Genomic DNA, 25,948 nt, shown 5'->3' with positions numbered 1-25,948 from the left:
AGTGTGCATCACGAGACTCAGATGCATGTTCCCTTGAGCAGCCGACTGACTGAGTATGTCACTCGTCATGTAATTACAGTTTTCCCACGCCGGGCTCTATCACACAGGATCTGTTTGCACATGATCTTTTCCCACAAGTTGACATGAGGTACATTTGGCTCCTATCTGCAGTATTGTTCATGTTGTCCTAAAAAGAACTATGTGTTTTTCCACTGCCATCTCTGCCGTTGTTTTCTGCTGCAGTTATGGGAAAACCGCTGAGATAGTTTGCTCACATCTTTGAGGAAGCTCTTCCAACAGAAACAATGTCAAGGCAGGTTATAATTCAGGCTGAAAACCGCTGGATTTTCTCCGTCATCGTGTTCAGGATCCTGCAGGCTGGAGCCTGAATGTCCAGAGTTGATTATTTATCAAACACACACGCACAAAAAGAGGTAGAAACTGAGAGCATGTTGGGTGTAGCTACTGTAAACTGAATCATATAGGGTCGCTCTGCGCTCTGGCATCACGACGAGAGTTTGAAGACTAAATTTAAAGGTAATTACTATGACAGTGAGGAGAGAAAACTGAAATAACCCGGAGCTTTTCAAAGCTGTCATTATCACTGGAATTATAATGACAAGGTTTGGGTCTCTTCAATGGACTTGTTGGGGTAGGACACCCACAAACATGGCATTCCTGAGGGCAACATTGCAGCATATTAATGATATATAGCAGAGTGTAGATTACAAAGCTGGGGTCCCTTCTCGTGCTTTACGGTTTCAGTTAACTTGAAACGAAATACCAGACCTTGAAACGAATGCTTGTTTTACACTGTGTGTGTGTGTGTATAATGTGCTGTGTCATGTCTTAGGCATAAGCTCACACAGCAGTGCATATTTCGCCATCTCAACAAGACTTTTCAGCATTAAATTTACAATATCTTTGAGTAAATATAAGTTGCTTTTGTTTGATTGGATATCTGATTTAGAGAGATATTGCTGCTGCTGCTGCTGCTGCAGTATCGTTTTACAGTTGCAAAATGAACGTAGGTGTGTGTGATTCACCACAGAAACCCTGACTGTACTTAAGTGGATTATGGCTGTCCAAATATTGCACATTACAAATATTACTCGCAGCATGACACATAGGATCTGTCTGAACATACTTTAAATGGTTTTAAAATGAGCTCACATGACCAAGAGCTCAGTAAATCCTCACAGAATATTTTCATTTTTGGCTTTTATTAATCTCCCCTCACACAACTGGAAAACCAAGACATCCACCAGCGCAAGACAGCAAGAAGTTCTGCACATGCACACTTTGATAGGGGCAAACGACCATTCTGGTAAACCGCAAGATTGAAAAAAGTAGCCGCAGTATTTACTAAAAAGGAAGGAGGAAAGAAAGTCCAATATTTTTAGTCTAAATTACAGTGTTGGAACAGTGCTTTGCACAGTTGAGTGTCCAGGGAGTGGAATGGCATGATGGGCGAACAGTGCTGCCAGGCCCCACCCTCCCCACATTGTCCTCACCGTGGAGTTCCTGCTCTCTAACAGCACACTTGCCCTCCTCATACCCTCCCGGCATCTCATGCGAACAGCATCATTTCTGGCAAAGTTGTTGCTGGAGCTGAAAGGAGAGCAGGGTTGAGACAGGGTCAGTTTACCAGTGATCTCTATTTTGTCATATTTCTGCACAGTGCACAAATTTCACTTCATATGAGGACCTTTTGCACTGGTGTGAAGCATACTTGATGCATCTGCATCCTGCTACAACGAGCTGTGCTTGAGAGGGACAGAATTAGCTTGTGCCATGCCAAACTCCCACCTAAACTGGAGAAATAGCTACTCGTGCTTTTCATGCATTCTCTCTTGAAATGTGCCTCGCAGCCTAAACATTTTTCCCTTGTAAACCCTGTGGTTAACACAGAGATGAGTAGGAGTGAGATGATTGCTGTAACATTCTTGTAACTTTTATGCCCACTGGAGAGAGCAGGTTGAATTTGCAGTTTTGAAAGTTGAAGAAATAGCTGCAATGGATTGTAAAAAGAAGGTTAAGGATTTTTTGGTGGTGATTCATGCTGCACAACTTGCTCATTAGAGCATTAGCCTTAAAGTTGTTGTTTTAGTTTTGTAAACATTATATTTTATGCATTTTCAAAGAAAGCTCCAAAGCCCAAATTAGATGACGAGTTTAAATCAGTGGGATTTTCTTGCATTTGAAAAAGATGATGTCATTCTCCTGCCTCAGATCTAACCCTCCCCACCTCATTCATTAAAATTAAAAGCTTTAAGCTCATACTCTGTGCCTATTTTTTTGTTTGTTCTTGAATATAGCATAAAGCAGGCCTTACATATAGTCGCTTCAACATCTTAGGTCTTTTTCTTCTTCTCTTTTTGCATGATGAAGACATTTGTAAAGTAAAAAACACCCTTTTTAAATTATATAAATGATCAGAAACATTAAGAACTAAAGAAAAATGATTGTTGATGTTAGTTTCCATCAATTTTTCAGACAACAACCAAAAAAAAAAATCAAATTTCTTTTTGATTTGTTTTATTTTGGTAAGACAAGAATATTATTTGTACATACTATGATAAACTGTATTTTAAAGAATCTGAATAAAAATGCAATCTTAGCAGTAATCAACTTATCAACTCATCAACTTAGCAGTAATGTTTTTAAAGTGCTCTTACCACACACAATCCTGATGGTGGGGATTTCACTTTAGAAAACTTGTTTAACAGAGAAATTACTTTTTTTTTAATGTCTTGTGGCGCCCCTGGACAATGCCTCCCTGAGCAGTGAGCCACATTCAAAAACCCCCAATAATATAAAAATACATCACTAAAAAAGCTCAGCTGTGGTCTTTCAGAGAAATTTCTCCACAAGCCACAAGAAATGAATTCATAATCCCAATATGTGTGCACATTTTAAAAGACTAACATTGGTGCTGCTAATTTGTATAAATGTGGAAGCAATCAGCTTTGCTTTTATATCAGCCAGGAAAAATACATCACATATAATTTAAGCAAAAATTAAGCACTTATGAAATTACAAAAGTTCAAAACATAACAGCGTGAAGGAATTTCTGCAGGCATTAAGTATTTTAAGACCATTTCTTTTGACTTTATCAGTGAGAGCAATTAATTTTTTACACCTTGAGAAACCCCTTCCCCTTTCATATGGCGATTTTCTTTGGCTTCAGTGCAGTCAGTAAGTATGAGCAGAAGAAAATGCAGCCAACAGTAATGCTTCATATAAAAAAATAAAAAAAAGAGGGAAATACAGCTTGGTAAGCAGGTAGAGTCCTCAGCTCTGCTCTCAGGGAGGGGGAGGGTTGGGGACTCCTGATGGAGTTGGGATGTACCGGCACAGGATTGGTGGATGGCTGCTCCAGATGTGGCTCCATGCCAAGCCCTTATGTCTTTATATACTGTAATCAGATGAGGGGACAGCCCTGAGTGAGCATCGCACCCACTCTGCGTCTTTCCTGCAGCTCCCCTGGTCTCCAGCATCCACAGGTCTTCTCCTCTGCACCCCAGGCTCTGAACACAATGGCCAAGCAGACCCTCATCCTCAGTCTGTGGCTCCTGGCTGGGAGCCTCTTCACCGAGGCGACCTACTACCGCCACCACCGCTACATCCCACACTTCTTCCGCTACAGGGAGCCCTCCACCAACACAGAAAACCTCCTTCCCGACGTCGCAAACCCGGCGCCCGAAGTCTCGCAGTCCGGCAACCCTACCTACCCCGAGGTGCCAGAGGTGTTCCACCCGGCGCCCGAAGTTGTCCACACTATCCCAGAGGCTTTCCACCCGGTGCCCGAAGTCGTGCATCCGGCACCTGAGACCCATCACGTGCTGCAGGTCCCCGACAGAAATCGTGACAGTCGGGTTTTTTACGGGATCATGTTTGATGCTGGGAGCACCGGCACCAGGATCCACATCTACAAGTTCATTCAGAAGGATCCCGGTGAGTGCACTGCCCTCTCAGAACAGCTGACTCCCACTCTGTTTGCTGTTAGGTCATTCGCTGTGTGGTGTCAGGACCAACATGCATCAGCAGAGTGTAGGGGCAATTTAAAATAGGCAGGAGGTGAACTTTTAATGAGTTTGTGTGAGTCAACTGTTGGAAGCTTTAAATAATTATAAATGAGCCTAAATGTAGATGAAAGTTCATGTAATTAGAAGGCAGAGCTGCAAAAAATGCAGAATAAAAAAACCCGTCTAACTTGTGTTATCTGTTTTGTGACGTTTTTTTGTAGTTGAACTGCCTGTTCTGGACAATGAAATGTTCCATGCAGTGAAACCTGGATTGTCTGAATATAAGGACAACCCTGAGGAGGTATGTATGCATGTTGGCACCATCACGTCATCTTTTTATAGGGAGTTCCTCACTGTTACTGCCACTAAACCACTTGGATTTTCATTGGGTTAGATTTAAGTGATGTAAACCCTTTGTATTTCCACAATTGCTGCTTCAGCTCTCCATGTCTAATGATTTTTCTTTTCATTTTTGCTGCTCTCCAACCTTGCATTCTTGGGGCATAAAGAAATTTCCGGCCCATTCACACACTGATGCCATAAACACACTCACTCAGTCACTTTAAGGAACTGTAGTCATGTTGTTTACAGAAATTTGCCAAGTCTCAGCTAGGGGGAGCATACAAACAATGAATAAAAGGAACCCGAGAATGGAACTTGGAGGACCTCCACAGGCGATCTTTGTTTGTTAATATTTATATTTGGTATATGACACAAAGCGGTCCGTTTCAGCCAAATAAGATCAGAACTTATTCAACACACCACTCAGTTTACTGGCTTATGAGCCTCAATATGAGGAGTCGCAGATTCCTACCATGAGTACTTTGAAAAGTTTGAGAATTACTGCCTTTGCAAAAAAAATAAACAAACAAAATCAGCTATTAACTCGGCCAGAGAGACAGAAAAATGCACTCTATAGTCATTAGCTTAAGTTTCTAACATTGTAAATGTATTACTTAATTTATAAACAGCAGGGAAGCTCCATGTGTCTTACAACACTGAGCCTTGCTCATTGTCACCAAACCACTCACTTGGGGTTTCATTGGGTTTGTTTAATGTGATGTAAACTCACTACAGCTTCCAAAATAGCTCCTGCTGCTCTCTTCTCTAATGTTTTTTTTATGTGCACTAATTAATAGAACAAAAAACATTGTTATCTTCTGCAGGGTGGGAACACCATCCGCCAGCTGCTGAAGATCGCCAAGAAGACAGTGCCAGAGGAGGAGTGGAGGAGGACGCCAGTGGTCCTGAAGGCCACGGCGGGTCTGCGCCTGCTGCCCCTGGAGAAGGCCAATGCCCTGCTGAAAGAGGTGAGGAACATTTTTACTCTGCCATCAGACAGTTTAGCTCAAACCCCAGCCGTCCCACCAGGGATAGGGATGAGAAAACCACTAAGTGCTTACAAGTGACACTGAACGAAACAGCAGCAAGTCTGCCCATTTGGTGGTTAACATGTTGCAAAGAACAGCTGTTGTTGGGTTGTGTGGAGCAACCATATTTGGCATTTTAAGTATTATCCAGGCTTCTGTTCCAGCCATGTTTGTGGTTCAGTTGTGTGTCACTCTAAAACAGTCTACCAGACTGCACTGTTTGTAAATCAGGTTATATTTGCTTTTTTATTTTAGACAAAATTAGATTACTCAAGTAAGTGTTGCTCTCATAAAGCATACAGCTTTGCTGAAGTTATGATGAATCAATCCTGCAGGTACGAGAGGTTTTTGAAGAATCACCTTTCTATGTGCCAGAGAACAGCGTTACAATCATGAATGGAGCGAATGAAGGTGAGTAAACTTTATCTGCTCATTGTCAGATAACTAGCAGATAAAGCTCATTATCTGAGCTTTAATGGTTTTGCTGGTCTTAATGCTTTTGCTAAAGCTTTTGCTAAAGACCAGAGACCAAAAGGCATCCTTAGATTATTCTGTATTTAATTATCAATAAAAAATAGGGTGATTAATGTAATTATTTTTCTGCATGTGGTTTTAGGAGTCCTCGCCTGGGTCACAGTGAACTTCCTCACAGGTAAGGCATTTGTGAAGTTTTCTATACTGGTGTAAGAGGTTGCAGGAGGCACTTAGATTCTCAGTCCTCTATCCCAGATCCCAAATGAACAGCAAAATATGGATTATATTGTTACACTGCTGTGATTTAATCACATTTATCTAAAATAAATATATGTTCTCTGCCTTGTTGGACATAATTTTAATCAGTATGAAGATACTAGTGACTACAATTAAAATCCTGAGTAAAACTAGAACATTCCTGAAGAATATTTGCAATAATTGTATCCATAAAAAGCAAGACTTCAATGTCCTTTTTTCCCAGAACTTCAATTATGTAACATATGCATTTTGAAAAGCTTTTCAAGTTTTATTAAAAAAAAACAACAAAACAAAACAAAAAAGAACAACAAAGCTAACCGTATTGATTTCTGCTTTAGACCAGTTATGTATTTAAAACCTACTCTTGTTATATTCCAACATATATGCCTCCTTTTTTGAAGAGTGTCTGCTTGCTTTAGTTAAAATACATCAGTAAATCCATTTTGCATTGCTGATTTAAGCTCTTTATGAATTTGAGTACTTCTGTAATTGCCATTTTCTTTATAAAAGATTGAGAATCTTATTATGAAGAGTGTTTGTGAGCTTTACTTTGAAAGTCAAAGTTTCACCCTATAACTTGTAGAATTTCTTGTTTCCAAGCAAGCAAAATCACACAATATCCAATGGTCTAAATAAATGGCTGCCTCAGTTATTACTACACTTTCAACATTCAATACAATGCCCCATCAACCTTCGTCTAACTTTATTTCTGCCTCCTTGTTCTTGTTTTTCAATAGGCCATTTATATTCCAACACCAGGAGGACAGTGGGGATTCTGGATCTGGGTGGAGGATCTACTCAAATCACTTTCCTTCCAAAATCAAAGGTGAATGAAGTTTTTCATGTGCAAATTTAATAAGTTCAAGTTTTTAGAACTGACTAACACTTCTCTTTGATCCACCAGAAAACAATTGAAGTTGCTCCAAGAAGTTTCACAGCCAAATTCAACCTGTTCAACCATACATATGAACTCTACACACACAGGTAAATGACTTGGCAAATGTGGGATTAAAAAGTAAAGCATGGATACTTTATTTATTCTAAATATGTGCCATATTTACATAGCTACCTTGGAAATGGACTAGTTGCCGCCCGCCTCGCAACACTTGGAGCACTAGGAGCCGATGGTAAGTCATATTTATTTTACTATGTCTGCATTGTGCATTTGCTCTGGGAAATGCTCAGTGTCAGGCAAAAATCTTTATTGTTTATGCTTTCCCAGGACTGGATTGGAAAGTCTTCACTAGTTCCTGCCTCCCGAAAAAATACAGAGAAGAAGTGAAATTTGGAGGGGACAGCTATAAAGTTAGCGGGATTCCAGGCGGTAAGATAAAAGCCTCCTGAGGTTTTGAATGCTCTCCCATTGTCCTGACTCCAACAATCCATACATTCCTCTCTCTAAAGTCTTGAACTCAACAGAGTACAGTACAATACAGTCTCACAGGAGAGCACATATCAGCCAGTGCTCGTTTAATCTTGGCACCAAACACATGTTTTATCGTTCTCTCTCTTATTGTTCCCACTTGGATAATTAAACTGTCGTCAACCTTGTATTTAGATGAGAGTGAAGACTGTCAGTTAACTTCACAAATAAGCGAGTCACTCCCATACCACAGCCAAGTAGCCAAACGTTGCCAGGTCATCCCTGAGTTGTTATATTTTTCATTGCAGAGAGATCATTTTGATGTTGGCCTGGTCACAATTGGGTGTTTCAAAATAGGAGGCACAACTGGGCTGTGCTAGCTGTCACTCCTGTCAGCACATGGTTTTGCCGGCACAATTGCACCAACTGTTCCCAAAGGGCCGTGTGAAAGTTGTCCCTCTGGGGCTTTCCTTTAGATAATGTCTGGTGAGCCCCGAGTTTCACCCGCCCACTGACCTCGGAGTGCGGCTTCCAGCTTTCCTAGTTGCATTCCATCCATCTTTGCTTTCCAAAACTCCCTCTTTTCTTCACTTCCCTTAATGTTAAGGAAGACCACTCTTTAAACCTCTGCTGTCTTGTCTTGTTACAGGTTATGCAGGCTATAAACTGTGCTACTACGAGGTCATGAGGGTCGTCAAGGGAAATTTTCACCAACCGTACGAAGTGAAAGGCAGCAGCATCTTCTATGCTTTTTCCCACTACTATGACAGAGCAGTGCAGACCGGCCTTGTCAGTAAGTGAGAATAGACCTTTGAACCACCTTCCAGCATCATTATCTTTTATGCTAATTATAATTTCTTGCACAAGGTTGGTATTCAAATTGCACGTTTGTTTTTGTTGCACACCAGGCAGTCTAGGTGGTGCGGTTGAAGTAAGAGACTTTAAGAAGAAAGCCAAAGAAGGTAAGAGTTACATCATAACCTCCTTAAAGTAGTCGTAGGTGTTGGGAAGGTTGAGTTGAGTTTGTGTATCTGTTGGCTTAAACTGAGAGCAGATGGGTAGAAAAGGTTATGGCCATATCACCTTGCTTAGTTCTGGTCCAGAGAACATTAATAAACAAGTCACTGATGATCTTAGATGTCCAGATTGTTCATAAACATGACAAATAACTTAAATATATTTAGACCAAGGATCATTCAGTACCATATAGATCAATAAAACTACTTTAAATTCAATACTCAATACAGAACAGAGCCTTGGAGAACCCCACATGTGATTTTTGATCACTAAGATTTTTTATTGCCAAATATCACTGATCTAAAGCAACCACAGTACTACAATATCATAGCTCAATTTCTCCAGCCAAGAAAGAAAAACTTCCACATGTTATGGTTATCAATTTAACTTTCTGGCCACCGTAATGTAGAACCTTGCTTATAGCCAACAGGAATGAGTCGGAGAGTTACATAACACTGTTTGTGTTGTGAGAACACTGTCACAAGGTCTCAAGAAATGAGTCTCACTCAAGTTCGTCTGGCGGGCGAGCTGAAGGTGTCTGCAGGTCCCAGGCAGGAGGGCACCTGGCAGATACACACCACCTGGATGCTGGAACACACTGACACACACATAAACACATGCCTGGCTGCTTAACACCACCACCCACCCACAGCCTTGTGCTGACCCCCAGCCGTACTCCTCACACCTCCCTGCGTACGCAGACACACATAACAGAAAGGTCATTCTGTCAGGGGTCAGAGAAGGTCTCCCCTGTACTTCTTTATGGATTGTTATTAAAATATTGTTTTGATATATGTGAAACATGTTTGTTTTTTTCTGTATTTGCAGTGTGCAACAAAATGACCAAATACCGTGCCATCAGCCCTTTCCTCTGCATGGACATGACGTATATTACTTGCCTGCTAAAGGAGGGCTTTGGCTTCAAGGACAGCACTGTGCTGCATGTAAGTGACTCAGGTTACTAACTGCATTAGATGTGGGAGTCATAATGTCCCTTGATTCAAACATTGAGAAAAGTGTCTGTATTTAGATGGAGATTCTTATCTTAAGTTTTTTTTCCTCAGCTGGCCAAGAAGGTGAACAATGTGGAGACCAGCTGGGCTCTGGGGGCGACCTTTGACTTCTTCAGGAACTTCAACATTAACCAAAACTAGCTGCAGTCGCTGCCGCTGGCACTGAGAGGGACAGTCTGTCACTGTGGGGCCTCCTTTCCTCTGACCACCCAACCTCCTCAATTCTTACTAAAACCTCATCATCCTGCAAACACTTAATGAACTCTTTTTTTTAAGAAAAAAAAAAGAAGAAATCACTATATTTTTATAAGGCCAGCTTTTTCTACTGTATATCGAGCTCATCGTTGGTGGGTTGACTTTATTTTTATAAAACGTTTACATGTTTCCTAATGGGTGGCGGACCTGAAATGTCTTTCTGGCCAACCTGTAAAGGGTAAAGAGGGGAACTTTGGAGGCAGTGATAGGACCCATGGTATTTTGGTGCTTACTGTGGTCCTGGTGTGCGCTGTGCAGAACAGTGGAATAAATTTAGACAATAGTTGCCGGAGCCGCAACCACAATTGTCTTTCTAGATGCTTGTAAATCTGTTCTCTTTTTATTCTAGCTGTAAATCTTTTTTATATATATACATATATATATACAGGGGCCCAGTTAATTTGCTCTTGCCATTAGATAAATAAGACATCATTGGAAACAGATGACTACCAGACAGCTTCTTTTTCCTCAACATCGCACAAAACACTTTAACTGCAGTTATTGTAGCCAAGACATGAATATTTGCTTTGACTTCCTTTACAGAACTGTATATATTTATCATTATTTGGGTTTTTTCTTAAAAAGACAAATGCTGTAGGAAAATGCCTCTAACATTGAGTGAACCAGTATAGTCTGTTCCACCAAGAGCAGGAGAGAAAAAAGATGAGTTTTTTTAAATCTTATTTTATTGTGACTTGGGAAGCCACTCAAGGATCCAGCAGCATCATCTGCAGCCATTTAATGATACATAAACCCAAATTATATAAAACATGTCTGGAAACTATGCTTTCTTTACTTTTTGTGAATTGTACAAATATTTAAATAGTTGAAAGTTTATTATTTTTTATTATCTGTACTCAACATGTTACTGCTCTTCCTTCAATATTCTGTGTTTTCATTATTCATCATATTCAGTTACTACTGCTGTACATACACAATGTAAACTTAGTGAAACTGTTTTTCAATATTTACAAAATAAATTGTCATGCCGCACAATTTCCGAGAAATATTGTCAGTATGAAAAGTCTGATGTCTGATCATTTGTACATTGTTTTTAATAAATGTTGTGACAATAACCAAACAGGTATGTTTTAATAAAACATGAAAATGTGCTTAGTGTCATGCTGGCATGTGTTAGAAAATTGCAAAATCATCAAAATGTTCAAAAAGTAAAACCTCTATAACAGAGAGATTCATTTAAAAAAACAAGAACATAAGACCAATAACCAAAAGGGATTGTTAAAACTGAAAGGTAGTTTTATTTTTTTTACCAATCACTGATAGCCTCCACACAGCAAACACCACTAAAGATCATTGCTAAGGCAGCTGGATGTTCAGTGTTTTAATGGAAAGTCGGATGGAAGAAAAAAGTTGCAAAAGTAACAAGACTATTGACTTCACAAAGTTTGGGAAGCAAAACCTATTCATATTGAAGAGATGTTTAAAGCATAGACTGGAGATATTGTTTCAAGAGCCACTAATACAGACATATTGAGGACATAGGAGAACAGGGACTGGAAAGTTGTTCAGTTATTTAAAGCCCTGTTTTGAGAGGAAAGTCAATTTTGCATTTCATTGGGAAATTATGGTCTGAGAGTCTGGAGGAAGAGTGGAGAGACACATATCCAAACTGCTTGAGGTCCAGCAGGAAGTTTCCATTGTCAGTAATGATTTGGGGAGCCATGTCATCTGCCCATGCCATCAAGAGGAAGATGAGTCACTGGACCCAACATGGCAGCTTAAAGCTGCTATTAAAGCAACCTGGGCTTCCTAAATACCTCAGCAGGTTCATAGGCTAAATGCTTCCATGCCACACTGATGCAGTAACTTGTGGAAAAGGAGCCTCAAAAAATTGTTGAGTGCATATACTGAATATATGTATGGCTATAATCTTCAGTAGGCTGTGTACTAGAAACCTTTTGTATGTTCTTACGTTTGGGGAAAGTGAAGTGAAGTCATCAAAATTTTACAGAAATAAACACTTAAAATGTATCACTCTGTGGACAATGATTAATATGAGCTTTGGATTTTGAACTAAATTACTGATGTACATTATATCTAATTTAATGTGAAGACCCCATAGTTTGATTCATTTTCTTAAACATCACACACACAAAGACATGAATAATGAGGCTTTTATTTTATTTTTACATTAATCTTTACAGCTTTTAAAGCTCAAAGTTTAGAGAAGACTGATGACGACGTCCCTGCAGGTGCATCATTTGCTTGCGTATGCCATGATCTGCTCCTGAAAGAGAAGATGAGGCACAATTTTACAAACAGCGTACTGCAGAGATACGTGTTAGAATAGAGTCGCGCTGACTGTAAACTTGTGAACTTGCAGCCTTTAATATGGAAAAAATGTAACTTTTAACTTAGCGGCTCCACAGTGAAACGCCTTCCTGAGCAGTTAGTCGTGTCGGTCTGAATTACTTAGTAGGAAATAAAGCCGTTTCACATGAGTGGTCACTAATAAAAAGGAGTGTGAAAACGCAAGCCAACACCACTGTCCGCTGCCCCGGGGCCAACAGTGCACCCCACCCACACACTTTTGGTAACACTAAATTTGGGGCTAAACTTAGATGCTATAGTAGTAGGTTCAGAGCCCTTAAAATTATAGACACGGCTAGAGTAAAGCTCCATGTAATCAGAACAGAGGGCGGAGGGTGGGGGCACAGAGTGGGAGGAGCTTTTGGCTTGACAGGTGGTTGATGTTCTCAGGTTGGCTCAGAAGATGTGGAAGCTTACTTTAAGAGTCGGGAGCATGTTGGTGGCCTGCAGACCGAAGGTGCGTAGGAGAACCGCAGGAGCTGCGTTGGTGGAGTAAAGACGCTTCATGAGGTCGATGGCAGTCATCATGGGCAAATTGTGCCGCTGACGTTCCGTCTCATATTCTAACAAGTGCTGTATAGCTCCTGTGTGCAGAAAATCTTAGAGTTAAAACACTTCAGAGAATAAACCTTGCTCATATTATAGTTTTCAGTCAGGTGGAAGCCTGCAGAATTTTAATGGCTTGGTATATAATGATTATTTATTTGCTTTGATTGAGTTTCGGCATTTTTGCCAATGCCTGCTGGTTTTAAAAGTGAGGGTACTGCTCATTTTGTACCTTTGTTATTATTAGCGCCTTGCAAAAACATTCACACACCCTGAATATATTAACGACTGTTTACCTTATAACTACAGTTTTCAGACTGTTTTATTGGGATTTTATGTGATAGTCTAACAGAAAGTAGAGCATAATTGTAAAATGGATAGTAAATAACAAATGGGTTTTAAAATGTATTACGCACTTTCAGTCAATACTTTATAGAACCAACTTTTGTTGCAATTTCATCAGCAAGTCTTTTTAGGTATGTCTCTGTCAGCTTTGTACATCTAGAGCAGGGTTATTTTGGAAACCTGAGGCTTCCAAAACAAAAGATAATTTTTAGATCTATTTTTTTCTCGTCTTGTCTCCTAAAATAAAGGAATAAAACAGTGGTTCTTTAATAAATTACAACAACATTCATATAGTAGATATGCATCTTTTCTCAAAAAGGTGATATATTATTTCTGGCTCTAAATGAGTTTAATTTCACTGGACTGAGGGTGAAAATGGGTCTTTGGATTGTAAAAGTTGCAGGCCCCTAATCTAGAGACTGAACTTTTCAGATCAGTTAGACTAGACGTATATCAGAGTATTGCAGAATATTCAGAATATTGCAAAAATAATTTCAATTGAAATTAAGAGTGGACTTTGACTAGGCTGCTCTGGAACATGAATATGGTTTGACATAAACCACTCTACTGTAGCTTTCGCAGCACATTTAGGGTCGGTGAACCTCCACCCCTGTCTCAAGACTTTTGCCGTGTCAGACATGTTTTCTTTGAGGATAACCCTGTATTTAGCCCCATCCATCTTTACTGAAGCTTCCCAGCAGGTTGCTGCTGCCCCCACCACATTTCACTGCAGGGAAGGTGTTATAAGCAGTGTTAGTTTTGCATGTTGGTCAAAAACGTTCAATTTTGGTCTGATCTGCCCAGAGAACATTCTTCCACGTTAGCTGTTTCTGTTTTCCTGCAATGGATGGTGTTTGGCTTTTATTTGTACCAACTTTTGGAAACCAGAAATTCTTCTCCTTCAGAGTTACACCCCACTTTGTGTTGGTCTATTTAATAAATTCTCAATCCAATATATTGGCTTTAGTGGCGGTAACGGGACAAAAATGAAAAAGCCAGAAAACCTGCTTCTTTTTAAATAGTACTACACGTTGTGTTGGAACAGCGGCCATGGAAAAGAGCTCAGAGCAAACCACTTGTTGTCCGTTTAAAGTTCTCACTGACCCAGGTCCTTCCCATTAAAAGCTGCCTGGCTCAAGAGATGTGTGAGACAAGCCACATCCCCGAAACCCAAGTTGACTCCCTGACCTGCCAGCGGATGGACACGATGTGCTGCATCTCTGAAAACACAAACATACCATCATGGACATTATGCTGTTCCATAGACAGTCAATATTTCATGCTTTCATACAAGACAGAAGCTAAAAACAGGCAGTACCTTTAAAAAGCAGATTTTTGGGGGGTGTGAAGCTGTGATGTGCAGTGTTCTCATCTTACCCGATAAGCGCCACTCTGTGCCTGATGTACTCTGATGCGTGACCGACTCCCAGCGGGAACATGACTCTGCTTTTCGGGCCGATCCCTGCCACACTTGGTGGAAGCTGCCGTGGTGAGCCGGCTGATGGCATGATGGCTGACAGGGCACCCCGGAACAAAGCGCCGGCTGTCTCAACTAGGTCTGACTGATTCTCATTGCTCCACTGTCACAGACATATTCACACAGAGACAGAAAACAGGCAATATTCTCATAAGTGGACAGAGAATCTAGTTGACACAGGGAGTAAAAAAAACTTGAGGCCAGCAAAATAGCTCCCACCCCCTCCTTCCTAACTAACTGGTTTGGCAGGGCCTCAGGAGCTCGGCTAATTGAAAGAAGATGCCGGCCAGGCAATTCAGTTGAATTAGCTCTGTTTGAAAAACATTCCATGCAGTAATGGTCGACACTGGAAGACCACAGGTTTAATTAGCAAACCAGGCTTAAAACCAAGCGTGACTCAGTCGTGGTGACCCCATCCATCAGCAGGGCGAGTAAAAATAGCCACCTTGGGAAAAAGGAGGTTCTCCCAAACGCAGAAAAAACACACAAAGGTATATCATTCCTGCAGGGAAATTATTATTATTATTCTATTTGGTTTTGGCCCAAACTCCAACAAAGATGTTTGTGTGAGTCACTCAAAAAGAGGTCAACTTGAATTTTTTTGGAGAATCCTTGCACGCAAAGAGAGAAATGTTGCAACATCTTACTGACTGACCTAAATACTGACTGTAAATAAAACAGAAGTGAGACTGTTAGGTCTAAGTTTTCTCTGGACAAATTTATAGATTTATTTATAGATGAACATATTTCCATGTGAATGTTTGTTATAATTTTATTTTGATTCTTTATTTTTATATTTAGTCATATTTAAATTACAATATCACACCTATAAATATATATTTTTAGAAGTTTTACATATTTAACACCTGGGATGGAGTCAACAAATTAGCAATTTCCCCTTGTAATCAATAAAGTATAATCTATTCCAGACTCACAAAGGCTGAGTTGATGGCGTCGACGAAGCTCTCCTCGTCCAGCACCAGCAGCTCCTCTGCAAGGTGATGGCTGGTTGACCACACCAGTGAGCTCTCTGTGTCAGAAAGCTACACACAGACAGCATCATCATCAAATACTTCTGCAACAGGTGGATAGTTTACAAGAAATAACTACGACTGTGAAAAATTAGAAAGATTACCGGTAACATAGCAATGGGTCCAGTTGGGAGAAACCTTTGCCATGCAACATTGTTCTCTGTGGGCTGAAACATATAAACCAAAGTATTAGTTTTGTTGCAATGTATGTTAAAGATACATTTCAAAAATACTCATAACGCCTGAACTTTGACACATTTCAGGATGTTGTAACCACAAACAATGTTAAAAGTTGAGGTTTGTTGTAAGCACTTCAAGTTTTGCCACAAATTTTAAATTGAATTTAGTTCTGGATTTTGACTGGGCGTCCTTCCAGGGGTTTGGATCTCCTATCTAAACTGTGAAAAAAAAAACTCTTGCAATTTTCAGAAGATGGGCTAAAGAGCTTGAAATGTTGTAGATTTTATTTACTAATTAGATGACCTCTGGATGGGACTGGATTTTATTTATGATTATCATAGTAGAGAAATATATGCATCCAAAAAGTGGTTTCCTGTTTTTTTAGGCACTTGGGCTGTTTTTTAGAAGCAGTAGAGAACCAAATGGAAGCATGAAAACATGCAAAATGTGAATTTGCATAACAAGTCCCCTTTAAACCATGTATTATACTATTATGAAGCTTTATGTTGGCCTATTACATCAAACCTTAAAAAAGTAATAATACCTCTGACAGATGTAGCACTGCAACCACAGCAGACTGGTCATAGTTCCACTTGACTGTGGGTATTCCCAGTTTCTGTCTAACCATTGAATTTGGCCCATCAGCACCGATCTGAAAAACACAAGAAGAGTAGAAAACTCATAGAAGGAAAGGACGTAAGAATAGTAATTGTTTGTATGGTTCAGTCTGAAATACCAGCAGCTTTGTTTGAAGAGTTTGTCCATTAGCCAAAGTGACCTTCACCCAGGGGATGGACTCGGCTGCGTGATGAGGCATTGGCCATGTGTACTTCACAACTTTAGTCTTATACTTAACTTGCACGTTTTCTGACAAGAACAAGAACACAGAACATGTGACTTATATATATATATGCATATACACAAGGAGCCAAAAGAAAACTGTTACTGAAAATACAGCTACAAAATGTGAGTTTCTCACTTCAAAAGGGGTAAAATTGGCTTTATGAATGCATCGTCTTACTAAATCAGTAATTTGCTACTGAAAAGTAAAAAAAATTGAAAGGAAATGAAAGGAAAGAATGGCTATCTTGCAGCCAAAGTGGGGAAAGATCTATAAACCACCCCATAAAACACTACTGGTTTTCCTCGCTGGCACGTGGTAACTGGCAAGCTTTTCATTTGACAATCTCCTTAACGGCCTTGGCCTGCCACATTACACTGACTAATAGTGTTTACCTACAAGCACGCCACTCTGCACTTTGGAAATGCTGCCAGCGTCTTAGATTTTTACACTAAAGCTGCCACTTTTCCCAAAATATCAGCATCTGGACATCCCACACATGGAAGGATTCTGGCTCGTGCTGACTTGGAGCGGGACCCATCCGCAGAGTAGCTACTGGTTCCTGCTACACGGTTGTCAAATATGGGTTTTCTCTGATTGGAACGCATGGTTACATTGAAAACAGCTGGCGGGGGGACCGCACTTTTTTTTCTGCATGTAACTGCATCTTCAGCATAACATTGTGACGGCTAAAATGAGAGCAGGGACACATGCGAGGCACATGAGGCAAAAAACGTGCCGCGACCACATGGCCGCCGTTTGGTGTGAAATGTTAAAAACTGTTTATAAATATGTCATTTAAACTGTCAAGCACGTAGCAGATAGTTTTGTTTTTTTTTGCTCAGATGTCAACAGAGCCACACACTGTAAGTGACTGTGTGTGTCGGGAGGGATGGCAGAGCTTAGGAGCACATGGCAACTTTAAATAGGTCACTGGACCAACGCACGTGTCCTCAGAGGGTGCAGAGATGCTGCAACTCCCAAAATGTGAGTTTTAATTGAATTTGAAAGAAAAACATGGATGGCTCCAGGAGCTTGTCTCTAAAAACACTCATAGAGAAAGAAGACAAATTAAACCTGAGGACAGGAAGGGATGCAGATGGTGCCAAAATCAACGCTCATTAAGCAAACTGGAGAGAAAATCTTGCTACTGTGTGGAACTTCATGTTTTATTCACATTTACTGCAGGAAAAAAGGCACTAAACATGTCTACATTGGTTAAATACTTAGTAGGAGACATAATAAGTATTTACTAGGAAAAACTTTGTTAGTCAGCTTTCAGACATTTCCTGCCTGGAGAAATTAGTCTCATCCATTACTGGTGTGATTTTGACACGTTCTACCACAAAAAAACAAAAAAAAAAGTTTTGAAAGTTTTAATCTTCTTGAAGCCTCTTGTATGCTTTAGTTATTCCTAGTGTTTAAACTGGGTTCAAGTCAGGTAATTCTAGCAGATTTACTTTCTCCTTAGTCTCCTTAGACATTAGTTTTGGGACTCTGCTTAGCTTCCACCCATGTTTCATCTTCAAAGTCTTATCAAAAAGGTCTACATTCATCTTTCCTCAACTACAACAGGTCTGTGAGTACATTATTGTAAACTGCAACCCCAGACCATAATGTCCCTATTTCCAAACCTCTGTTGGTTGGTTTTGTGGTGATGTACCCTGTCATTCCTTCTCTAAACAATGTGTGCAGAATTCAGTTTTGGTCTCATTTCACCAGAATATTCCCTGAACACTTGACATCTCATCTTTTATTTAATGTTGATCAACTCTCATTTTGATATAGCCCAGACAAGTCTATTAAAAATTTATATTCTGTTGCCTACAGGTTCATATTTAACCAAAAGAAAGATATTTATAGACAGCTTTATTTAGGCCATTAGAATCAGAATCAAGCAGTCTGTTGGTAGAAACAAGGAATTTGACTTCAGTTTCCATCACTCCCATTGTAATCACAGTACAGTCACAAAAAGCCAACTACAATATGTAACAGAAACACTTAGTAATTAAAGACTGAGAGGATAGAATAAGGACTAGGGGACAAGTAAGAAGTGGGAGGATAATCAATCAATTACAACCACCTTTCAACCTCTGTGGACATTAAAAGACATCTTCCTGTGGATGACTTATTATTTTTTAACTACATTTACTAATAGTAAAAACCTCTTCAGGGGAGTTATTCTACCAGTATTTTGTTGATTTGTCTAAATGTTCTATAGAAAACTTTAATAGACCTCCAGCAGGCTTTTTCTTCAACATAGGCTGTGCAGCTACGGTGGTTGACTGCATTAGGTATTCTTCTTATGGAAAAACTGCTTCAGCTTTCTTTACCTTTTTCCACCTAATTTTCTTCATGTGCTTAATATTTACTCCCTGTATCAACCTTCTTTCTCATTTTGGACTTATTTGTGTTGTTGCCTCTGTATGTGTGAATAATGTCGATTCTTACAGACATATGTGAATTTAAAGTCAACATAGGAAAAATATTAATGTTTTCTATACTTATTTTTCCCACTGTAACCTATACTCACCAGGCATTGCATCCAGCTGTCTGGTGATCGCAGCCACAACGACGTCATTCTCCACAATGTATGCCATCTCGTCCAGCAGGTCCTCTTTATCGAACGTGATCAGGGCATCAGAACAGGCATCCCAAACCTAAATGAAAGACTCATTATGCCTTTGGTCTGCAAGTCTAAAAACTGAACGCATCCTTTCTGTTCTCTATTTATAGCTGGAGTGGGAGTTGCAGCATTTCATTAGGTTAGGCTAAAAACATAAAAGCTGGAGGTCTAAGTTAGCAGCTGTCACAAAGATGGACAGCTGTCTACATCTTAATGGAGCTCTGTGGGACCAAGAACCCAAATTACATTTCTGGTGTGGATTTGTTTTTGTCAAACACTAACTGGGAAATACAAATAAAAAATGACATGTTTGTTAACGTTACAGAGTAAGTCAATATTTATTCACAACCCAAAAGCAGCATAATGAGTTATAATTTTAAGTTAATGTCACTCCAACCCCAGTAGAGTCAAACATGAGGGCGTGAAAAGTGTTTGCACAAGGTTAATCCTCTCCTGGATGGTGACTATGGTGACAAAACCCATCATTCTGCAGTAATATGCTGCTGCACTGCTTTTACTTTTTTTCAACTTGCCATAAAGTAGGGGGATATACCCCACAGTAAAACCACTAATGGTAGTTGGTTTGCAACTTGTGATAAGTGGTTGGAAGGAAAGATTTACTGAGACCAGCCCAAAAATTGTTTTGGTTTTGTTAAATGCTGGTGAAATGATGGAGCTTTGGGTCTGAATAAGTTATTGCTTTTTGTCTAAGCTTTAGAGAATATTCTTTCTTAGAACTTTATGGAGCAAAATGTGGGAAAACTCTTGCATCTTGTGTAAAATTCTCAGTGCCTTGTGGACATTTAAGGAAGACTTTACTAGCGGGAAAGCGTACTATTTAGAGCTGACCTTCTCTGCATATTTTCCAGCTGTATGGTTGACATGTATATGACTGAAATTTGAGTGGCAAACAAGCCAAAACAGTGGTAGAAGAGTGAAGGTATAATGGGAGAGGTATGCTACTATAATAACTGTAAGGCAATGCATGATGACATCTTGAGCCCAAAGAGAAACCCTGCGGTCAAGTGTTTGGTACACAGCGACCACATCTGACAAGAGGCACTGAGGCTGCGCCCGCAGCCGTAAAGTGGGTTAACTTTGCAGCAAACAACCACTCTCCTAATCTTTCATCTTCTCGTCGTTGTTCACATGAATCTTCATAATTAGAAGATGTGGATAGGAGGTAACAATTTGAAACATCAAAATGAGTTATTCTCCATAGAAAACATGGCTTTAATAAATAAAACTTGCACAGTCAGAGAACCATTCAGCGCTTTGAATGTGCCCGACATTGGCCTTCTTTAAATATAACTCAGGTTTTTTGGCATTTAGGGTGCCACAGGCACAGCGGAGCTCCTGAAAAAGGGCATAAATTGCACAAAGGAATGAGTGAAATGCATGGTATATGAAACCACCTTTTGCTATTTTAATGCGAACAATTACATATCGTATACATGATTATGCATTGCGTTGCCTGCTGATTAATCTGGATGAATGAGTGTAAATTGAATGTCACAGATTTTTCTCTCCACTAATTGTACAGTGCTACAACTTATGGATGACAGAAATACATATAGTATGCCAGTAAAACAGAGTCTGGAGGAGACATTAGGGAAATTTTAAGTTGCATTACAAGGGAATTTGAGATATTTTGCATTACAGAGATATTTTCAACTGGAGAGGAATCTTTTCTAAATATCTGACAAAACAACACAGTAACAGATTATAAAAGTATTTATATTCCTTAATTTTTTGTTTACATTTTGTAAAGTTGTAATCAGTAACTTTAATGTATTTTGGGGGAATCTTGTTATAAACCAAAACAAAGTAGTGCATAGTGGTGAAGTGGACGGAAAACAACACATCGCATCTTTATTCTTTTAGAAATAAAAACCTGAAAGGTGTGAGAGCTCCCCTGAGTCAATGCATTGCGAATATGAATTTTTGTCCAGTCTTCTTTGTAAAAACGCAAAAGCTAAGTCATACTGGATGAAGAGTGACTGCTAAAATTTTACATTTGTGTGTTTTACAGAGTCCAAGTTTGATTTAGAACTGAACATTGACCGTGTCATTTCAGTACATGAATATGTGTATTGAAATGACACATGGCATATTTATGAATATTCTTGAAAATATTGGCTGCATCCCAGATCCAAAATACCAGAATCTAAAGAACTGTTAATGAACAAATCTTTGGGAAACTTGCTGACATGCCAAGAAGGTAATGGTAATTCAGTCTTTTTGATTCAGGTGTTTTGGTGGAGGCAGGGCTGAACCGGGACCAAAAACGCTTCTGTGATTTTTGGCTATGGCGCCCCACCATAATTATTTATACGACATGCAAAGGTACACAACGTACCAGAGGATATATTCACATGATGTGTTGTTTCGAAAGTCAAAATAAAGCACAGCAGCTTACAAGGAGGAGAGTAACTGTGTAAAAAATTGACACGTTCTTTCACTACTCTGTTTATCTCAGGAGATGTCCATCTTGAAGTGAAAGTGAGTATCAGGAAATCTCTGGCAGAGATGTATTTTCACTGTTTTATGGAATATACTGTTTATACAAAAACAGAAATATGCCAATAGTAATCCTATATCCATCAAAGTGACTCCTTAAAGTATGAAAAACAGAGAATTTCACTAGTGTTACTTCTCTGGTTACACTATCAACAACAAATCATCTTTTTCAGCAAAGCAATGTTTCTCTAATATTATAAGATAAAAATAACTGAAATCTGTAACACCTGCTACAAACTGTAACTTTATGGCAAGATAAAATAGCACTAAATTAAACACCAAGGAGCCTATTAATTTAACATAGCATTATTTGAAAACAAAGGTTGTCTCTCGCACACAGTTTGTGCTCAAAACTGTAGCTTTATACAACAGTCCGTTATGACTCTATAACCTAACATTATAATCATTTCTTGTGTCCAGCATTTCTAAATTTGGCTGCAACTTTCCCAGATAGTATTTTGTGAATACTAAACACATGTACTATGTGTTATGTTACAGCCATAGTAACATATTGTTACTATGTCTGTAACACATAAAGCTGTAGTATTACTTTGGCTGTATGTTTAGTGCCATTATCCAGCTAGAAAGTGAACCTCCATCTGAGTCACTACTGACAAAATGTCTTTTACAGGGCAGATCTTATTTTCGTAAAGCATTACCTCCATTCATCTTCCCACCCTAACCAACTTCCCCACAGTATCATTCTCCTACCACCATGTTACAGGTGGTAACTTCAGTGCATGGTTAGTTTTCTACCACTCACAGATGTCCTCGTGGGTTTTGCAGTTGTGTCACAGTGTTTACATCCTCACATGGTGGAGTAAAACAAGCTTTGTGAGATTTTCAAAGCTTGGGATATTATTTTATAACTTAACCGTCTTTTAAATATTTCCAGAACTGTGGCCCTGATGTGCCTAGTGTTTTCCTTGGTCTTCATGTTGCTGTTTGTTCCGTAATGTTCTCTATAAAACTCTGAGATCTTCACCGACAGCTGGATTTATACTGAGATTAAATTACACAGATGAACTTTATTTATTAATTACACAGCAGGCAGTTGATTGCATTATTTTTTATGGGTATCAGAGCAAAGGGCTAAAAACAAATGCACACCACACCTTTTTTTATTTGAAAAACAATGTCATTTTCTCTCCTCTTCACAATTATATGTTTCATTGTGTTCTTCTGTCCCATGGATCAGCAACCTGTGCTATCCGAAGAGCTATTTTTGCTATTACTCATGTTAAATAAATGTTTCTTGAGTTGGAAATTATACAACATGACCATTTGAAAAAAATTGTGTGTAAAAGATGTAAAAATATAATGTTTTATAAATACTTACAACATATAATATTTAATATTGGTAAAGAACCATAATTTTATTTCTATTTTGAGGTTTCAGAACATAGAAACATATTAAACTTGTGCAAAAGAGAAGTTCTTCACCTTTATCTTAAAATTTGATGCCGTTATACCATTAAAATACATTGAAAAGCTGTTAAAATTGCCATTTTTACTACTTTTAGATCTAAGTGCTCAATGCTATGTCATTTTGGACCAAATGGCCCCACAGATCCCTGGTCTATTGCAGTGAAATACAAAGAAACATGTAATTTTAGTATAATAAAATGAGAAAGACTTCAAGAAAATAAGCACTTTTCCATGGCACTGCCTCTAACATTTTCTTACATAAATAAAATCAACAATGTTTTGTCGTAATTAACATATAAATGTACCTGCATCCTTTTATAGGGTTTGCATCTCATCCTTGTGACTTGCTCCCATGCTCCAATACCTGCAAATAATTATTTTGTTTTACATTAGACTATACTCCTGAAAATATCTGCAACTAAAAATATGAAACCCATCAAAAAGAAATAAAAACGTAATGGTAGGGTCACATGGTTAAGCTTAAATTTGACACCAAAACTCTCCAACCTTGTTGAAAACTTTATAACCGTCATAAAGTTTTCTTTTGCTACATCATAAAGAAGTGGAGATGCAGAACATCTTAATTATATTCAAAATGACTGTGTGATGTTTACAGTAAGAAGCCAGAAGAATAGTGGTTCCATAAACAAGTTATTGGTTAACATTTTACATTTTGCATAAATGCCAGTGGAGGGCATCGAGGACAAAACTAAACATAATGTTTCATACACAGCGTTTTGTATTTTTTCCTCCACTTTGCACAACTCTGTTTATGTAAAGTGGAGGGATCCGAACCCGCGCAACAGCAACGAGCGGGACAAGTATCTGGGTCGGGTCACTTTCCGGGTCACAGTGTTTCAGTAAACGCTTGGTGCAATTTTACACTGAAACTCATTTTAAATTCAGGAAACTTTTAGCAATATTGTAGTGACATCTAGTAATCCAAAACAAATAAAATTTGATCCCAACAACCCTTTAAAGGATCATTAAAAAAAAAAAATGCTGCATTCAATGTTTAATATACTGGAGAGACGTGGAGATTATTTAAGATTTGTCATCGGCTAATAGGATTCTCACATGTTGATGATAACATTTCGTAAATTGGTCACATTTTCAAGTTATCACAGTATTACCACAATAATTTATGACAACTGTATAACACAATCTAATTGTTTCAATTAAAACATGAAAGCGGAACATATTCATTATTATTATATAATTATATTAGAATGTTTTGTTATTGAGGAGACCGAAGGGCAGGCCAAACTGCACCGAAGGAACTGCACATCTTTTATTGCTTTGGAATGACTTGAGACTCCCCAGAATGAGCTGGAGAGTCTTGCTGGGGTGAGAGGTGTCTGGGTATCCCTGATGCACCTGTTCTCCCCGAAACTCTGTCTGGAATAATCGGAAGAGAATGTGTTGAGAGATGAATGGAAAGATACATGAGCATTTACAGTTGGGTTAACTATAGCATTAGCTTCTTGTTGTTTTGATTTTGATATGTAGACTTAGTCACAAATTAGAGCGTACAAGCTGATAGTTGCTTGTTATGATATTTGATTAGGTAGAACCTGCAGTTAGCTGCTTATCAGAAGTTTCAATCAGAGCTAGCCAATTCCAGGTTTATTGAGGAGCGGTGCTCCTACAGTTTCAACAACACAAAGGTTCTTGGTATTAATGACTGGGAAATTTCACACACCTGAATTTGCTTTAATTGTAAGCGAGGGAAAGGGGAATTAACCTATTTTCAGCCAGCTGACCAGCAGTATGCTGGATGAGTGACTGCATTATTCTAAGTTCCTTACAGTCACTGAAAACTCTATTCCCTCCAGTATTTTCTATGGCAGCTCATTAAAATGACTATAAGCAGCCTATTGCTATTTAAGATAAATGCAAATAATTAAGTGCAAAGAAACAGAAAATCTGAAAATATGCATGCATTTTTTGTTTTTATTTATTACGTTTAGAAGAAAATCAAGGCATCGAATAGCCAACAGATTTAAATCCTTGATCCTCACTTTTCCTGACTTTAACCTTCACAGCAGTGTTCGGAAAAACCCCTTGGCTGTCAGGAGACTGATCCCTGCTAAGCCTGAGTAACTGAATGTCTGATCCCTAATTTACCATGTGGGGCCATTTAAAGGTCACACACACACCCACAGCATACAACATGTTTAGAATAAGACAAATAAGAAAATATCAGGTTCGGTTGACTCCTTTGTGTTAAATTGTCTACTGTACCGCTGAGGAGTGTGGCTGATCCTGGACTGATGGAGCTGACTCTGGTGCTGTAGGTGTCAGGCACTCTGTCCATTACTTTCTTGTGGCCAGCTTCTAGGAGCAGAATCTTCTTTCCTGCCAAGTTGGGATCCATGCCTATGAGAATTGTAACATATTAATTATAGATCCTGCATGAAAATAACAGCCTTCACATATGCTTAAGTCTGTTTGATGATAATGTGGTGCAGACACATTTCCCAATGCTGTTATTATTTCTTTTAGAGGGATGGAGATCTTTAATGAGTCTATTTAAAAGCAAATTGCCTAAATTAGTATAATAACAAGTCAGACTCACCTAGGGAGCAAGCCATTGCAGATCCAACCATCCCTCCCCCGGATATAATCACATCATATACCTCAGTTTTAGAACAATCTGTCCTATTTTCTGAACACACCAATCCTCTCCTGATGATATTTACAGGTGGTAAGTGCTTCTCTGTTATAAGACATCGACCCAGTCCGTTTAGGGCTAGTGGCGCCTTTGTGAGTTTGTGCATTATTTTCTCTTCAGTCTGATTTCACATTAAAGAAAAGTAAAGAGTCCAGTTCGGGAGTCTGAACG

At 39.1% G+C, this 25,948-nt stretch overlaps 2 protein-coding genes across 2 annotated transcripts; one reads left to right on the top strand and one right to left on the bottom strand.

Moving 5' to 3' along the window:
• Positions 1-2,956: 2,956 nt before the first annotated feature.
• entpd5 (ectonucleoside triphosphate diphosphohydrolase 5) lies at positions 2,957-10,854 on the top strand. The gene is made up of 13 exons (XM_005797776.2): positions 2,957-3,957; positions 4,250-4,329; positions 5,195-5,338; positions 5,734-5,809; positions 6,015-6,050; positions 6,868-6,956; positions 7,035-7,114; positions 7,196-7,257; positions 7,353-7,454; positions 8,143-8,286; positions 8,402-8,455; positions 9,339-9,454; positions 9,575-10,854. The coding sequence occupies exons 1-13, from the start codon at positions 3,540-3,542 to the stop codon at positions 9,662-9,664; spliced, it is 1,491 nt and encodes a 496-aa protein (XP_005797833.1). The 5' UTR covers positions 2,957-3,539; the 3' UTR covers positions 9,665-10,854.
• Positions 10,855-11,899: 1,045 nt separating this feature from the next.
• coq6 (coenzyme Q6, monooxygenase) lies at positions 11,900-25,883 on the bottom strand. The gene is made up of 12 exons (XM_005797709.3): positions 25,682-25,883; positions 25,348-25,482; positions 23,409-23,467; positions 19,063-19,189; positions 16,425-16,555; positions 16,233-16,340; positions 15,613-15,675; positions 15,413-15,520; positions 14,378-14,580; positions 14,105-14,220; positions 12,527-12,693; positions 11,900-12,026 (listed from the first exon to the last, which is right to left on the bottom strand). The coding sequence occupies exons 1-12, from the start codon at positions 25,881-25,883 to the stop codon at positions 11,997-11,999; spliced, it is 1,449 nt and encodes a 482-aa protein (XP_005797766.1). The 3' UTR covers positions 11,900-11,996.
• Positions 25,884-25,948: the final 65 nt, after the last annotated feature.

This window comes from Xiphophorus maculatus, chromosome 19, assembly GCF_002775205.1.
Source record: "Xiphophorus maculatus strain JP 163 A chromosome 19, X_maculatus-5.0-male, whole genome shotgun sequence".
In the NCBI taxonomy this organism is placed as follows: Eukaryota; Metazoa; Chordata; class Actinopteri; order Cyprinodontiformes; family Poeciliidae; genus Xiphophorus; species Xiphophorus maculatus.
The sequence above is the reverse complement of the archived record's forward strand: the minus strand, read 5'-3'. Positions and strand labels throughout refer to the sequence as shown.

What these genes read in the sequence shown, in the direction of transcription:
- entpd5 (XM_005797776.2), top strand. Translation starts at nt 3,540, where the DNA reads ATGGCCAAGCAGACCCTCATCCTCAGTCTGTGGCTCCTGGCTGGGAGC. An exon ending in CATGAATGGAGCGAATGAAG is followed by an intron (nt 5,810 to 6,014) that starts GTGAGTAAACTT and finishes ATGTGGTTTTAG; the next exon opens with GAGTCCTCGCCTGGGTCACA. An exon ending in CACAGTGAACTTCCTCACAG is followed by an intron (nt 6,051 to 6,867) that starts GTAAGGCATTTG and finishes GTTTTTCAATAG; the next exon opens with GCCATTTATATTCCAACACC.
- coq6 (XM_005797709.3), bottom strand. Translation starts at nt 25,883, where the DNA reads ATGCACAAACTCACAAAGGCGCCACTAGCCCTAAACGGACTGGGTCGA. An exon ending in CTCTTCAAACAAAGCTGCTG is followed by an intron (nt 16,341 to 16,424) that starts GTATTTCAGACT and finishes TGTGTTTTTCAG; the next exon opens with ATCGGTGCTGATGGGCCAAA. An exon ending in TTTTAATGGGAAGGACCTGG is followed by an intron (nt 12,694 to 14,104) that starts GTCAGTGAGAAC and finishes TTCTGCACACAG; the next exon opens with GAGCTATACAGCACTTGTTA.